The 17,535-nt window shown below is 36.5% G+C and overlaps 2 protein-coding genes across 15 annotated transcripts in view; one reads left to right on the forward strand and one right to left on the reverse strand.

Moving 5' to 3' along the window:
• rock1 (Rho-associated, coiled-coil containing protein kinase 1) overlaps positions 1–10,350 on the reverse strand; it is a 33,106-nt gene extending 22,756 nt beyond the window's left edge. For both annotated transcript variants that reach the window (XM_032565333.1, XM_032565332.1), the window contains exon 1: positions 9,494–10,350. In XM_032565333.1, the coding sequence (XP_032421224.1) occupies positions 9,494–9,586 (93 nt within the window). In that variant the 5' untranslated portion in view covers positions 9,587–10,350. The remainder of the gene's footprint in view (positions 1–9,493) is intronic.
• A 1,628-nt stretch (positions 10,351–11,978) lies between these two features.
• Positions 11,979–17,535, forward strand: part of greb1l (GREB1 like retinoic acid receptor coactivator) — a 60,797-nt gene continuing 55,240 nt past the window's right edge. For 11 of the 13 annotated variants that reach the window (XM_032565347.1, XM_032565350.1, XM_032565351.1 and 8 more), the window contains exon 1: positions 11,979–12,110. The gene's annotated coding sequence lies outside the window, so the exon portion shown is untranslated. The remainder of the gene's footprint in view (positions 12,111–17,535) is intronic. The other 2 variants (XM_032565355.1, XM_032565363.1) reach the window with 1 other exon arrangement.

A 17,535-nucleotide genomic window follows, 5' to 3' on the forward strand; every position in this document is an offset into this window, starting at 1 on the left:
ATTGCACGTTTGCATAACTTCCTGCCACAGAGAACTCTGGACAGCCACAGCAGCATTCCTCAACAGGACTGTACACGTCAGAGAGCTATTTTAGGTATGTGGCCAAACAAGTTCTCAACAAAAAGTAAGGAAGACACAGAAAAAGTCCATCCCCAGTACCAACTCACTGAACAGAGCATGTTTTCAATCAATACAAGTGTCTACCACCATGATGGAAGGGAGAAGGGAGTGGAGAGCTGGCACAAAGTGGGCTGGTCCAATAGGAAAGCAAGGACAGGGAAACAAATGAGGTCAGAATCGACAACAATGATGACTAAGATGGTTTGAATTAAACCCCAGAGTGAGAAAGGAGTTATTATACTGCAAGTGAAAAATTTTACTGTGACGTGAACAAGAGAACTACTAACCTATTATTGACGAGAACTTACAATAAAAAAAAAAGAACATAATGAACAGCACCGCCTGCAAATGGAATGCCATTCAGCATGCAGGACTTTAATCCACAACAAAAAGAACACTATTTGACTATTATGAGTTTAAGCAGGACAGGACAGGCCGGATTTTGGCTCCAAACAAATGTGTAAATGTTATTTTATTTTTTGTACATTATTTTGGCATTTTTGTTTTGTAAAAATGCTCATACTTTACAGGCATTGAATGTGTGCTTCCGGCTCTTTCCAAAGGATGAATTTGTGTATCGCTTTTTGAAAACTTAGGATAAAATGGCAGAAAGACAAAGAGAAGCATCCTTCCTGTAAGGAATAATTGGTGCACGCTTAGCACTAAACATCCTACAGCAAACAGTACCATGTCATGCCAGTTAAATAAGCAAACAAATGAAACAAACAAATGAAACAGCCAAAACTGCAAAGGTATGACATGACAGAAGAAGTGAGCAGCACCCGAGGCAACATTTAGTGAACATTGAAAAGTACAACTGGTTCATGTGTGAGGATGCTTTGGATTCTAAGAAAGATCAAAACATATACGGTGGAAGATTTGTTGGTATGACGTCCACTCTGCAACACAACACAACTGTACAACCACCTGAAATCTAAAGATGAAATGATCAATTCCCCACAAACATAAATTTATTGGAATTTTGCATGTTTGCCAAAATTAAAATAGATATATTTTCAGTAGCTGCTCAAAAAACAAGCAAATTGACATGAATAATAATTTTGTCCTATTTACTATTCGTCCTAGAAATTAACATTCATATTTCAATGATTTTTTTTTTTATTAATTTAGTAATTTAATTAGCTTAAACTGTATTATATTTAGTTATTAATTTTCAATTTGTTATGGAGTTTTTAATTTGCTATGGAGTTTTTAAATTGTTGAAGTTACTACTACTGTTCATGTGCTCAGCTCTGGCAGAGAGGAAGAGATGTGTGCTTCTGTTTGCACTGAAGAGCTCGTACCTTGTGTCAACTTAAAGAGGCCAATATAGCAAAGTTTGTATCAACATACATTTTTACAAATGAAAAATGACACATTTTTAATTCAAAGCGCCAACACACACATAGGACTCAGTCATTAACAGCATGAAATTTACCAAGATGGATAAGATGAACAAGTGCACTGCAGGTTTGAAAAATCCGAGATTTCTTTCTTAGCAATGTCTTTAAAAACATGCTTAGTTGTACTAAATCTACAACTATGCATCACAAAAATCAAGAGTGCAGCAGAAATGCATACAGAATTCATAAATCAGTTACCTAAACTCTGAAAGCATTTTGGAGCATTTTTAGTCTAGTTACTGAAATTATATCTTTAAAAAGTGACAGACCACCTTTTTGGGAATGGTAAAGTTAAAAATGCACCAATCAGCTTTTTCCTACCTAATACCAGTTGGGCCAATTTCTAAGTTCTAAAACAAAAGGAAAAAAAAAAGTTAATTCTCAGCAGGTTCTTTAATTTTAAAAAAAAGTAGTTTTGAATAGAAAATACAACAAGGTTATCCTAATTCATGTAATAAAGCACATGTCCCTAACCTATGTCTGATTTTTAGAAGGTTCAGAAAAGCAGAACAAAATATGTTGTTGGACTAATACAAAAGGAGCATGATCTTAACTGTGTTTCATTTAATGGATTGAAGACCTAAACTAAAACATGATATATTGGCATTTAACCAGACATTCACAGGTAAGGCATCAGGAATGTCTTACTTGTGCTAGCTGATGAATTCCGATTTGAATTTGATTGATGTAGCACCAGTTAAAATCAGTCATTTACACAGTGCAACAAGAACTGGCAGCAGGCACAAACAGATTCAATTTTTGATCTAGTTTTGTTAAAAAAAAAAAAAATTGTAAGTATGTTATAAAAGTAAAAAGATAGAGCTTTTTAGTTTCTCGTTATACCTATTCCTATACTGCCGCATATAACCAAAGGTACCACAACCTTTTTAAACATCATGGAAATCAATCTAATCACAATATTAAATAGGACCAACGAGAAAAAAATTTGCCAAACTACACACACAAAAAAAAAAAAACTACATTGGTGGTTGACATTAAATAGGGCAATTATTTCTTCTGTTCCTAACCTTTTAGGGGAGAAAAACTCACACAAGCACTTTTCCAGGCATTAAGGTCTGAGCTGAAATTTCCATGCGAGACTAAGCCACATCATTCCCTTCAACATGCCAACATAAGGCATGTGAATTGGCCCAACTTCTTGTTTCCTTTTCTGCCACTTCATCAACACAATAAGCTTGCCACACGTGACCAATTGTGCAGACAGCCATTCAGCTGGCCATGCAAATAAAGGCAGTTCCACTGTAGACTGAGCTCGTGTAAACACAAATGTGTTCATACAGCCCAGCGAAGCCATTCGAAGCATAAAATACCAGACCACTTCCTTACTGCTTACTCCCAAGCAGTCTGACAGAAACCAACATTTAAATCTACTCCAGTGGCGAGACTTTGCACTAGAGTTGTTTTACCTTCTTCACTTTGTTGAAACTACGTTTACATTTTGCTGCCGAGCATTATATGGACCAACAGGAAATCCCACTTACCTAGAAAGATGCTTATCTAACTACTACAGTGGATAAATGGCAGTGACAGTGAACCCAGGGATGGCAAAACGAGGACATTTCATTTTCCTACAAAGTCCAAGAGAGCAAAACTTCCCTGTTACGAATGCTTTCATGTGAAAATACTTCAGTGGTACAGCACATCAACGTTTTCACCCACTGAGCTCAATTTTCTACCGAAACTCTGCTGTCCATTCCAGTATTTGTGATCTTGCCCAGACAAATAACCTGTGTATTTAACATCAGCACAGTACAGCCAGGACACGGGTCAAGAGCTTTCTGTATAAATACGAAACACAACTTCAGAGACAAAAGAAAAGGAAGACTGTGATAGGATGAAAAGTAAAACCAGGACAGTTTAGAGAAGAAAATATAATTTTAGTCAGCATTCCTGAATATAATCAGTCAGTCTGGGGAATGTGGAGCTACAAATAGCTCGGCCAGTTGTTGTTCCCATAACTGAATGGCTGAGGAGAGCAGTTTACGACTGTGAACTTTCCTGCAACAGAAACAGGTCCCTGCTGACCTTAATTTAATCATAAAGATGTTCTGGTTTGTTTATCTGTTTTTAAGCTGGAGCAATTAAGCTTGTGGATGCCATTAGTCAAGAAAATTGAAAATATCAGATTTTTGAAAATACAATCACTTTTACCCAAAGTCATAACATGAGATTCTAATCATGGGTTTTGACCTTGATCATAGTTGATATTTCAAATAACTGTTTGAATGTGTAAGAGTGTAAAGTATTCACAGTAGTTTAGGTTTAATCAATAATAATGTGTGTCATGGCAACAAGATAAAAATGTGAGATTAATTAAAAAGAGATTAAAACAATAAATCCATCCAGTTCTACAAACAATATTATTAATATTCAGCGAATGAATTAAAAAGATTTATGTGGTGATACTGCATTATAATCAGTTTTTTAAGAGTAACTTCGCAATAACAAGGGACTAACCCAATAAATTGTTAGGCCCAGGTGTGGATAAGTGGGGTGACGAGGGTTAGGTAAATTTAAAACAAAACCACTCTGCACTCAAAGTATGAATATTACATCACTAAATTAAATAAGGAACCTGTCTTATTCACATTCATATGCCTGTCAGCTGTTTTCAGTTGAATGTCGTCATTCAACTGTGTCCAGGACTTTTGTAAGCACAACTCAGTCGGAATAAGCTGCATTTGTATCACAAGCCCTAGCCTATAACATAAAATATATGTAATGGGATAGGACATATTTTTACACTTTCATGTGTTCCATGGACACTTTGCTGAAGAAAATTGTAAACAGAAATGCTAAAACACCACGAGGCTTTCTATGAACTGTGTCTGTATCAAGAAAAATGAGCTGCAGTGTCTTTGATAAAGGTAGTTGTTTTCAATCGAAATAAAAAAGCAGAGTTACAAGATTATCTTCTTTTATGCATTCAAGCACAATTCCATAACAGTAACTGTGCACTACAGTACACTGGGTTGATATAGTGAGAGCTCTTTGTTTTATTACAGATAGGAAAAATACAATATTTGACCTGCTACTCAATAATCTGAACCAAGTGAAAACAGACCACATATCTGGCATATTTAAGTAACCCATGGGGATTAAAATGATGGTACAACTTTATATTTTATAACATGATACATTATAGCAATAGCTTCACAAAAAGGTAAAGTATGGCAAGATAATCAAATTGAATGTATGAAACCATGTCAGTGATCAGACTTCCAGAAGATATGCTATTAATTGAAAAAAACATCTAAACATATTTATTTTAATGTTTAGCTGTATCACACCTGCACATGTAAAAAAAAAAAAGAGAAACACCTATTAGATAGTAATAACATTCAACATAAAAAGCATTTCCCCTTGATATTCAACCGACACCACCACAACCTAGCAAGCTAAATAAGAGAACTGACAACACTGCATTATGTCCCTGTCAAAACTGTGTAGATCTGTCAGCAAACTCAGGCACTGTTGCACTATCTGTGTGGACACCACCTTAAGGGTTAGGGCTGTCTATTAAAGGCAAAGGTTGCAGAGACAAGGAAGGCATTCAGCATGAGTAAGACATGCCAGGCCTTAACAGAACATCAATGGAGGAAAATTTGGACATATGCCATAGACATGTTTCAAAACATAACTTTAAGCAACAAGTATTTGTTTTTAAAAATCTACAGTTGCATTGTGATATGTTGTATAACTGAATTTACTCACAAAAACTGATCAGTGTTGATATGAGACCTTAAAGACCTAGTTCAAGACAACACATGAACTCTAAAAAAAACATATTCTAACTGAACTTTCTTGCCCAGTAACTATGACCTGAACAAATATAAGTGCAGATGATTTGGACCAATTTCAGTTTCTATTCATTACTTCCAATCCTTTCAACCCAACATATACATGCAGCACTCAGACGATCATTAAATTTAAATCTGGTTTCCTTGCCTTGCTGTTTCCTGTAATTATTCCTGTTGCAAAATTAAAGTCCAAATCAGAGATTGGAGGAGGATAAACACAGACCAGCTAAAAAGCTGAAAAGTGCCAAAGTAACAACAGAGACAGAGCCAGGAAGCATGCAGACATGTGAAATAGAGGCCAAGTCAGTTAAATGACTTTGAACGCATAACTAGTGACATAAAATTAGAAGATGAAAAAAAATTCAGGTCATGTTGTCTAAATTCATGCGTAGAAATGTAAATGTCATGTTTGCCCTGCAGGGGAAAAAAAGCACACAAAAAAAAATAAATAAATTAAAAAAATACATCCTCTGTGTACACTGCAGAGCCTGGAATAATTTACCATTGAACTACTCGACATAGAAAATTATTAAAATTTTACTTTTCCATATAAATTAGTCTTGAAAGCAGTGAGTTTCTGTGTCTCCAAACAGACTGAAGGGCTTGAACCTTGGACAGAGGTACTCTTCACCCCAAGGAGGATTCATTTAAACAACAAAGATAAGAGAAGAGGGTCAGAGAATACGAGACACATCTCATCCTAAAGCTGGGCAGTGCATAGAGGCTGGATATATTTACACTAAATACACCGAGCTTGTAAGAAAAGTACAATTCCAACATCAAGATACTTCAAACAAAATGCATGAGCAAGAAAATAATGATAGCCAGCACAAGGCCAGAGCTGTGCAATCTGATAAAACCCATTACTCACAGCCAAGCTCTCTGGCTGCTTTATGAGTAAAACGTCCTGATTCACAGCCCTCGGAAACACGAGTCTTTACCCTTCAGTCCACATAATTTTGGTTTATGGGAGAAAAGCAGAGCCCACACCCTGCCACCTCAGAGCTGCCTGCCTGGTTTCAACGCTCACTCTCTCTCCAGAACGGCTTTGGGACACACTGGGAACTCCAGACCAGTCAAAGACAAGAGGTTATTTGATTAGTATGGAATTTTATTAAGCTGTGGGTGGAGTTGCATGGTAGCAGTGAGGGAGCCTCTGCAAGAAAAAAAAAAAAAAGACCACCATTCATTGATCAGCGGTGAGAACGCTAGAGAGAGAAAAAAAAAAAAAGCGATAAACGGCCCCCTTGTGTGGGTTTTTGCAGTAAGAACAGTGGCCACAGGTTTTTCCTGTTAAATATGCAGAGCCTGTGGAGTTTTGAGTGAGTTTAATAGTCTTTCTGAAACATGATGGGAGGTCAAACAAAATATGCATGTTTTCGTTTAAAGACAGTTATCTAAAGCTGCCTATTCATAACACAAACTCTACAACTTGAGCATGTGGGTGGGGTTTTAGTGTGAACCCCCATTTTCCCAACGGACACCGTTCTTGATGTTCTTTTGCTTGGTAAGTAGTCTGCCAACTCATTCATCCTTGTCATAACAGCAACATTCTTTACTCTTTACTTTATTCTTTATTAAGCCTTTAAATACTTTAGGAAAGCCTAGAAGATTATATTATGGCTTTGTAAGCTTCTGATCATGTAAAAATGCTCGAGTTAAACAGAGTCACAACTGATAATGTAATTTTAAACACACTGCCACCTTGTCTGACGTAATGGGAAAATCAAAAGAAATGAGGCTAGATATCAAGAGAAGAATTGATCCTTCATTAGAATTTCCACACACCTCAATGTGCCATGTTCGTCTGTTCAAACAACTACACGAAACCATAAACATCATGGTAATTTTCAGACCTCTGAGGAAGAAGACAAGTTCTGTATTCCAAAGATGAAAGTGTCAAAAACCAAACACCTTGGGCAGATCCTGGTTGAAGCTAATCAAAAAAGTGGTTCTTAGCCTCAGTGAATTAAGTTCTACAATGACATGGACTGAAAGATCACTCAGTGTAGAAGCAACTATTAGTCCAAAAGTAATAATTCCCAGTTAGTACTGTAAATTACTTTGCAATTTTAAAATGCACTCAGAGATAAATACCTTAATTTAAAATACATCTCTTGGAGTCTAATGGAATTACAGTTGAAGTGTTTGGCCATATAAGGTTGTGCTACAGTGGAAGGAAAAGGAAGCGTAACTTAACTGTTGCAAGTTAATGCAACATTAGCTTGCATGAGAATACTAAGTTAATGTTGCAGGTGGCACCGTAACGTTAATGGCTTGTTTTGTAGCAGGAGGGATTGGTGCACTTCTTAAAATGTTTGGCATCATGATGAGAGAACCTTATAAATATTTCTATATATTCGGCAGGAAATAAGAGCTTGGACAAAGAGTCTTCAAAATGGACAATGACACAAAACATAGCACCGATTAATATTTCTGGCATTTAGCAAACAGAGATGATTTTGATAAAACAGTTGGACATAGAAGGGAATATCCGAGCGTAACAAAAAACTGTGTATTTTTACAGTGTACTTAAACATCTGATTTCAGCTTGGTATGAATTGACTACAGTAATACTACTGTAAACAGACACTCCTGTAGTACTTAATTCACTGAAAATTCTGATTTATTTTTTTTCCTTCCAAAGCCAGAATTCCAGCATGAATCATACTCTGGGTAAGTTTTGTCCCCTAAACCTAATTAGCCACCAGATACCAGAATACCAACAAACATATGAGCAGAAACACTCCCATGAGTCACATCACTGTGAAAACATGTAGTAAACTGGCATATTTGTGATATCAACAGTCGTGTGACAACAAGATTCCCTTTAGCGTTCACTCTACAATGAGTGAGAGAGTTCCCAAGTTTGCGGTCATAAAAACCAATGAAGGAGTGCTGGAGGGATTAGCACGTGGCAACAGCCGCCTTCCAACCACAAACAGAAGAGTCGTCACCCAGATGTCAGGAAGTAGTCAGGTACACCTACTGATGCAGGAGGCCTGAAGGTTATAACAGGCTTAAAGTTGGTTTATTGCTTTACATCACATTAAAATAAGGATATTCAGGATATATTAATTATCCAAATAACATTAATAACTCATTACCTATAGACAACATTACTATCTCTGACATAATTGACATAAAGCCTATATTATTTCAAGTTGCTGAACCAAAAACACTTAACAATGCTATCAAAACAAAGAAATAATACAACAGTTTAACAATAACAATCGTGATTATTTTTGCAGTTTGACCAGATGCACTGAAGCCCATCCCAAATAAGGAGGGCTCCTGATTTGTTTCCCAAAAACAAACACATAAATAGATACAATTAGAGATGGACCAATTGGGGTTTTCACAGTGGATACCGATTTCTGGTTTTCTTTATGGCCTGACCTTATGATTCTTATGTTTTCTACTGAGGGCTATTACATCTCTCTTGATAAAGGTTGTAGCTGTAAGTCAAAAACAAAATAAAACAATTGGAATATCATTTCCCATTATGCACCGCAGCAGATAGCCCTGACCTCTCTCTGATTTGTAATCAATTCAAAAACAGCATCAAGAACAAGTGCATGCAGTTGACTTTTGCACTGCTACTGGTGAGAGTGCTTAGAAGCCCATAAAAAGTAAATGCTTATGAGCAATGGGATCTAAAAAAAAAAAAAAAAACAAGCATAGTACGGTATATTGTAGTAAGACCGCAACAATTTAAAAACACACCTCTAAGAAAAATACCTATACTATTTTTAAATGAAACATTAAATAACATGAAGGAAAAAAATTAAACCCAAAACTCTCCAAGTTGCTTATTTTATGTCTGGTGGAATGTGATTGGATCTTTCTCAGAATCAACTGGGTGAAATTAAACTTTTGAGTCTGTTGCTTTCAGCACTATGATTCCAACTTAAAATTCTTGTCTGAAAACAGGTTTGAACTAATGCAGTGCGTCTAGATTAAACGCAAAATCGCGTGTAGATGTCTGAACTCGATCTAACCTGTGAACAAAATAGACATTAATATAAGCATTTTGTAGAGTGACAACTGAGACAATCTGTCGGTCTCGGAAAGAATTTCTGCTCCAAGGAGTAGACTGACCCCAAAGAGCGGTAGGTAACAGGGCTAGCTAACAAGCTACAAACTTACCAGTAGACAATCCGTGTTTATTTCCGATTTGGGGTCTTGTAACATGGCATCGATTTTCTCAAACCGAGACTCCATGGCGTCTCCTGCGCTCATTTTTGCTGTCAAGTACAGTCCCGAGGGTGGGTTATGAACAAAAACAGCTCACTGGCGAGGCAAGCAAGCTGGCTAGCTAGCTAGCGTTAGCCAGTGGTAGCTAGCCAGCCAAACGTCCCTTTCTTCGTGTGAACTTTACACCGCACCTCAAAGAAAATGCATCGTTGTCCCACAGCTTCCACAGACAATGAAGGCGTTAAGGTGGCACCTACCACTCCACATTTTCCAAGTCGGGGAAGGTGTCCCCCCCCTCAGTACAAGTGGCAAACAACTTCAGTGGCAAAGATAAATGCGGCAACAGATTAGACAACCTCCGTAGGATGCCGCTGAGGATAAGGGCTTAAAACGTTCCAAACAAAAGGCAATTATAAGTAAATGCAACGTTGAAAAATAAAGTTAGAAGGAAGACTAATCCACGCGTGCTCCCATAGCTGTACCAGGCCCCTGCAGAAAGCCACAATCTGACAGCTCAAAAGTAGAAGTGGTGGTGGAAAAACTTCTGCTTCTTCCAAATTTCGAAGTTTAAACACGGAGTCGATATAACGTTTTCAACGGCAGTCCTTCTTCCGCTAGGTCCCCTCAGCTGTCAATGAGTGGCGGCTGCTTCCCCCGTCCGAACTGCAAGAGTTCTCACACTGAATATAAATAGGAATCACGTAATATGTGTATTAGTTTTCGGAAAACAATCGCATACTGTGCACAATTTTCTCACACAGCTCGGCCAACATGTCCGCCTTCCTGTTCAAACACCCCGGAGGAGCAGCTTCAAAATGTCAAGCACAACACGCATGCGCATGAGCCGAAGGCTCGCTGAAAGAACTCGCAGATGCAACACGTTGCAATCTCAAATGTTTCAATGTACGATTTAAAATTTTATTCAGTAAAAAGTGGGCATGATCAAACACGTTAACGTAATTTTTAACAAACCAATAGCTTTTACTTCTTCATCTGGTTCAGATTTCCTATTCTTCCATTTCCTGTTTGTTTCGGTAATTTAAACCATATATGGTTTTCTGGTGAACGGTGAAACAGCACAGCCCTAGACATTAAGGACATATCATAATTTTTGCTCACGTTATCCGAAAATGATAATGTTATTGTTTTGTTAGATAAAAAAAAATATTCTTCTTCACTGTAGTTTTTCCTTTGGTGGCGTGAGTATTAATATCCCCTCAATCAGAGACTATTGCTCACCGTAATTTAACGAATAGCTCGGTTTCACACGACAATTTGTTTTTGTAACTAACCCCTTGTTTGTTTCATGCATCACAGAATTCCCCATCCAATGAGATATTTGCAATGTGTAAAAACAAAACAAACAAAAATGTTCAAATGCCAAATATTAACATTGTTACTGATTGCCAGGAGATGGCGGTGTTTTACAAGTTATGCCATGACCTCGCTCTAAAAAAATAAAAAATAAAAAAAGGAATTTGAATCAGGTTCATGATTTTAGCTTTTCTGGGACAGAGATACTTGATGCACTTTTTTCAGACAAATAAACAAGACATGTAGGCTAGGGACATGTTGATGCATAAACTGGAAGATGACATTGTTATTCCTTTATTTTTTCTTAGCATCTAATACCTCTAAAACAAACTTATGTTTTCGCCTTGGATATGTATTAGGTTTATGGGAAAAAATTAGAATCAGTCAAAAGTTAAATTGGCTGGCGATACCTAAAAGAAATCGGTATTGCACAGGAAAAGCCTGATCAGAGTATTTCTTTTATAATAATAATAATAATAATAATAATAATAATAATAATAATAATAATAATATAGTTACTATTATTATTATAACTACTAACTACATTAGTAGTTATTATTACTATTATTATTATTATTATTATTATTATTATTATTATTAGTAGTAGTAGTAGTAGTAGTAGTAGTAATAGTAGTAATGGAATAAAAGAAATATTAGGCTCTGTGGATTTTTTAGGTTTACTGGCAGCAAACTCATACGTAATTAATAATTATCATTGCATTGTTGTATAGCCGTAATCTATCTATCTATCTATCTATCTATCTATCTATCTATCTATCTATCTATCTATCTATCTATCTATCTATCTATCTATCTATCTATCTATCTATCTATCTATCTATCTATCTATCTATCTATCTATCTATCTATCTATCTATCTATCTATCTATCTATCTATCTATCTATCTATCTGGGTTTTTTTGTTTAGTTTTTTTTAATTTTTTTATAGCTTTTTATTATCTCTTTCAAGAACAATATATATACAAGTAATTACCTCTTACTGTGTTTGTGTCTGCCATTTGGTTATTGTGTCCCTAATTTTCGCAGTAAACTGAGCGGAATTTCCGCTGAACTGACCCAGACAGCGCTTACAGTACAGTCCTGACGTCAGCCGGTAGCTGACTGTGCGCAGATCAGCTGTGTCCGGGGCAGCATCGATGGTGATGGTGGCGTTTTGAGTCAGGGGCGCAACTTCACGCTCACAGACGCGACCTTCCACGGACATGGCCGCGTAACAGCTTCCAGTTTCCGCAAGGTAAGACTTTCACTTGGCTGTTTTGCTCTAAAAGTATGATAAATGTCAAGTACATTTCACGTTTGCATGACAGTGACGCTGTCAGGACGGTGGTCGCGCACAAGCAGTATGTCAAAGTTTCTTCCATCTGTAGATTTTGTCGGAAAATGTTAAATGATTGCACAGAGAAGAGGGACTGCAAAAGGTTAATAAAAACAACAAGGTTATCGTGCACAATCCGTTTAAAAGTATAGGAAAACTTTTTTCTTGCTCTTTCTGATGGACCAATTTCGCTTTGAAAAACCAGTTTTTCTTCATTTGTTTAGGAAGCCTCGCCTATTGCCGTGGTTAGGTCAGACTGTAAGTCTGTGTATGTAACCGACCCCTGGCAACCTAAAGCGTTTTAAGTTGCCAATGTTCGTTTTCATGTGCAACGACAATTTTAGTGCTGGAGGAAATGTATTTATCTTGTGAGGGTATTGATTTTGCCTGCGTTGACGCATTGTTGATGAAGTCATGTCAAGTATACGAGGTCTGGAGCCAAAGCACTAATTTAAGTGCTTGTCTGCAGAAAACAGCAGTTGCCTAAGGCTTGTGTTGAAACAGACACAGATAAAATTCTATCAGATGACGGTGCAGAGAAGATGTCTTTACAGCTTTGTCACTCTTGGGAAAACTCTAACTCATCTATAAAATTTTTTTTTTTCTCTCCATAAATTTGGTTTATTAGCTTTTATTTCCAACATGTTATCATACATAAATGGTTATCTTAATTTATGTTTATGAAAACTGCATCTCTTTGTTACTCCACATGGAGCCATTTCTTATGGAGACTGATAAAACCCTACTATGTCAGTTTATGTATTTTCACAAGCTCTTGTAAAACAAGCTGTTAGAATTAAACCAATGAAACTGGTGCCATCATTTGCATACATTTACATAGGAACATTAAATATTCCTTCAAATAGAATGATACTATTTGAGGAATGCAAGCTGCAAGACACAGCTTGCATTGAATTGAATTTCTTCAATTCCGTATATTCAGTACATTTATTTTACTTGGTCAGAAACAACCAATCAGAGCCACGAGTGGGGTTTTAACATTGTCAATCATCCTAGTATAGGCAGTGCTCAAACCCTTCCTCTTTACTAGACTACTGTGTCTTCCCCACAGCAGAGCATGTCATGAATGTGCAGGCTAGTTAGCATGGCCATGGTGGACAAGCAGTTTTCCTGTAATAGTAAGTTGTTCCTCCACCATTAGCACATTGAGAAACACCACACAAGGATGATTGACAGTGCTAAGACTTTCCTCATGGCTCTGATTGGTTGTTTCTGACAGGGAGCGGTACATTTATGCAGATGGGAGTAGAACCACAGGGAGAAGGCAGCCAAGCTATTTTTTTTCACAAATCTCTGTCATGTTATACTTTCAGGACATAGTGACACTCTCAACAAATATGTAAAAAAAAAATAAAAAAAGTGTTTTTTTATGAAAGTTACATACTGCAGCTTTAGCAAAAATGTTTGCAGTGCTGTTGGAATTACAGTGCAGTCTTCCTACAACTCCTGACTTGTGTTGCGCCACAATTTCTCTAATACATTACAACAAATATTTTCTCTTGCGATCTTGTGGAAACAATTCATTAGAGTGTCTTATCTAGCCTCTGCAGGCATCTGTTGCAAAGTTATCACACATTGCAACCAGAAAGGTCATCTGTGTATGTGTCTGGCAGTCATGCACTTTCAATCTTCGTACTAAGAAAAAGTTCTAAAAGTGGCTAAGGAATGAAGAGTAGGGGGAACGGTATCAGCATCTTGTTGTGGGTCGCAAACTATTGCCTGATGATATTGGAGCAATGGAAACTAAATATGTCCTCCACCTCTTCTGCCTCTTCCTCTGTTTTGCCTCTTAACTCCTTCTCCCCACATTCTCACTCCTCTTCTTCTCTCTGGCTGTTGACCCTGTTCAAATCTTTGTTCTTCTTGTGTTGTATTCTGCCTCTATACACTATATACTTTCCCTTTGATGGCTCATGAATCTTTGAGCTATTTCAGAATACAGGTTGATCGATTGGTTGATCTAATGCTTCACATATTTGCCTATGTTGGATAAAGTCAGTATTCACCTGGGGGCAATTTATCAATTGAGGACAAATTTAGAAAAAAAAGTATTAAAATGCTTAGTAATACACTTTACATATTACAACAACTTGTTCAAACGTTTTTTTATTTTGAGACTTTATGACAAATTTATGCTGATGTTGTGGAGGCTGAGGCTATTCATTATAATGATCATTTAAAACTTTTACTAAGTTAACATATTAATCTATAGTACAAATGATATGAACATATTAGCCTTACTGGTATGCATAGCTGGACTCTGCACAATAGATGGAATAGCTAATAGTTTACTGAAACTACAGTATATTTTAAGTTTCAACTCCAGAACATGCTAGCAAATCAAAGTAGTTAATTTGTTAGAATATAATAATTATAAAACATTACACTTATGAGCTAATCTCCTTAGCTAAAATCGAGATGACTTTAATGGTTAATTTTTAACACTGTCCTTTCCATTTTTTTCATAGTGGTTTGTTCTCCCAGGTAAATAGGAAATACAGAAAATAGAATAAAAAATAAGGCGTAAAACAGTAAAATAGCAATTAAACTTTTTAAAATCCAATAAGGTGACCTTTGAACCCTTTTCCATGATAACCTCAGCAGAGATGTACTATTCACTAGCAACAACTGCCTGAGGGATTAGAAGCTTAGCTTGCTAGCATGTGTGACTTTAGCTTTAGCAGATTCACTAAATGAGCTCAATACAAACTTGAATTATTAATCCAATTTACATATTATTTCTATTATTCTATTATTTCTATTTCTTAACTTTTAATTATTTGATTAATTGATGTAGGATACAACCAACACCTGGAGATCACTCGAGAAATAATAAAAGCTAATTGCTGAACAAACAGTTCAAGTTAAATTCTAATCAAAATATCTAGGTAAGATATTTAGGTAAATAAGTTATTTAAATGACTAATATTCAATATCATATAAAATTTATATTATTTTGTGGCATTCTACACCGCAGCGTTTATCAATAAAAATGCATGAATTCTTTTTTTGCCCTGAAGTCACGCAGGTGTTATTGTTATTTGGTGAGCATTGTGAATTAGCTGGGTGGCCTGTCTCGATGAAAGCACGTGCAACCCTGTCACAGAGAGCGAAGGCTGGAGGGGTCAGGTGGTGAGGGGGCTCTGGACGCTGACCATCTGTCCCTTGGGGGGCTGGTTTCCTCACTGACTGCCTTTGTTCCTGACCAACAATTGGGACTTAATCTGGGAGGAGATAAGTAATGCCCCGTGACACCACTCTTGCAAGTGGACAGGTTTTCTCCCTTAGAAAAGCCTTGACGTCTCTGTCCTTGTGTTTCTTTGTTGGAGCGCTTAAAATCAGCAGCTCTGGTGCTGGATTGCTGTGCTAAAGCTTTTTCAAAATGGGAAAACAATAGTGATGCATGTGCTCTGAAAATGATGCATTGTGTAAATGCATCAAATTCTGGTCATTATATTGCTTAAGTCAGATATGTTATTGGTTTCCATATTTAACATGACATGATTCCCAAATTTCCATGAAAAAAAGTTATTAGTACTTACCCTGTTTTCGAAGTTTACTTCGAAAACTTTTTTTTGTAACCATATTGTGACAATACTTCATCAACTTTACTTACTTTATGTAGTTTTGACCTGACTTGTTTTTTTTATGAGCTGTGAAACAGAAAGTGTCCCAAAAATGTCATGTGTCATTTCTCTTCTGAGAAAGCTTAACAATGGATAATATCCACATCCATTTGTGCATGAGACAGTTGTCACCACGGTAACAGATTGATTTATTTTCTCTCATTCTCTCCCAATACATTTTACCTTTTATAAGGACTCTGACTTTGCTGCTTGTTTCACTTTTCTTTTTTGGAGGAAAATGCTGAAAAAAAATGCTTGTTCATAAAAAAAGTAATTTATTAAGGCAAACCCAAGTGTGAAAACTCCCTTTTGAATCTGCTCAGTACTGTAAGAAACCTATTGATTTGCATTGCTGTCTTTAACACAGGTTTATGTTTCTGTTTACATGGGGTTTTTTCCAGCCAACTCCAGCAACATGTCAATTTTACATGTTGATCTATGAAGCAGAACCTATGTTTTCAAACACCTATCCAAACAAATTGTAATATTTAAGTTACAAAAGAACAACAGGGATTGCACGGAAGTATGGGGAGTTGTTTCTTTTAAATACCTGTCTTTAATTATGGTCTTTTCTGATCACGAGTGCAGATGGCACAAGGTATAAAATCCCAGCTAGAGAGAGGGAGGTCAGTGCTTTTTGTTTCTTGCATTTCTGACAAAACATAGAAAGCAGGTGTTGTCCTTAAAATAGGTGTAATTTATGAAATTGCGACACCTGGAGTTAAGATGGTGTTTTTGGGATTTTGCTTTTTTCACTGTTGTTGCCACAAACCTGTGGTCTGAAAATAACTTTTCAAACGTCAGTGCTGGATGAGGTATTTTTCAGATATCAGAAGAAATCAGCAATGTCTGCAGAAAATATCAAAAATGGATTATGCTAGTACATAAAGCATGGCAAGTTATTGCAGTTAATCAGAAATCAGTATTTCTGATTTGCACTAAGGTTAAATATCACTATTTGGATCATTTAATTTGTAACATTATATTACCTTATGTCTAAGCCTCATATCAAGATATAAAGTGAAGACAGCTAAACTTTGTCAAAATCCTCTGAGAACAATATTGAACTCCATATACAGTTTATTCAGATGCTGTTTCATAGCTATTGGCCAAAATTAAACAACTTCATGCCCACAAGAATTTAAAGAATTCTTAATGAAAAAACATATTATTTCTCAGTCTTTTCAGTTAAATTAGGTTTATTTAGAGCTGCACAGTATAATGAACTGTTATTGCATTATCATTATGTATAGAACTGCACATACTAAAGCAGGAAAGCATCCCATAGGAAGCCAGTATTATGCCCTTTTTCAATGAACATCATACTTTCTTTTGTCAGCAAAATGTCTTCAGATTGGCAAAATGTTTATTAACAGATAGTTCCTTGTGTTATGCTTGTCATCAGTGTTTTTGGCCACGGAACTCTCCAAAGAATGATATTTTTTCGCAGTCTCTTTCTTAAAGTTGACTTATGAACATTTACATGAATTGAGTCAAGTGAGGTTTGTGTTGCTTTGGATGTTCTAGAGGTTTTTTGTGTGACCCCAAGATGATGCGGCCATGCCCTCTAATTTTTGTATCTCTAGGAAGGTTCAGAACTGTCCCAGGTTTCCACCATTTGAGGATAATGACTGTCACTGTGGTTCACCAGAGTCCTAAAACCTTAGAAATGGCTTTATAACCCTTCCCAGACTGTT

Source organism: Xiphophorus hellerii, chromosome 6 (genome assembly GCF_003331165.1).
Source record: "Xiphophorus hellerii strain 12219 chromosome 6, Xiphophorus_hellerii-4.1, whole genome shotgun sequence".
Taxonomy (NCBI): Eukaryota; Metazoa; Chordata; class Actinopteri; order Cyprinodontiformes; family Poeciliidae; genus Xiphophorus; species Xiphophorus hellerii.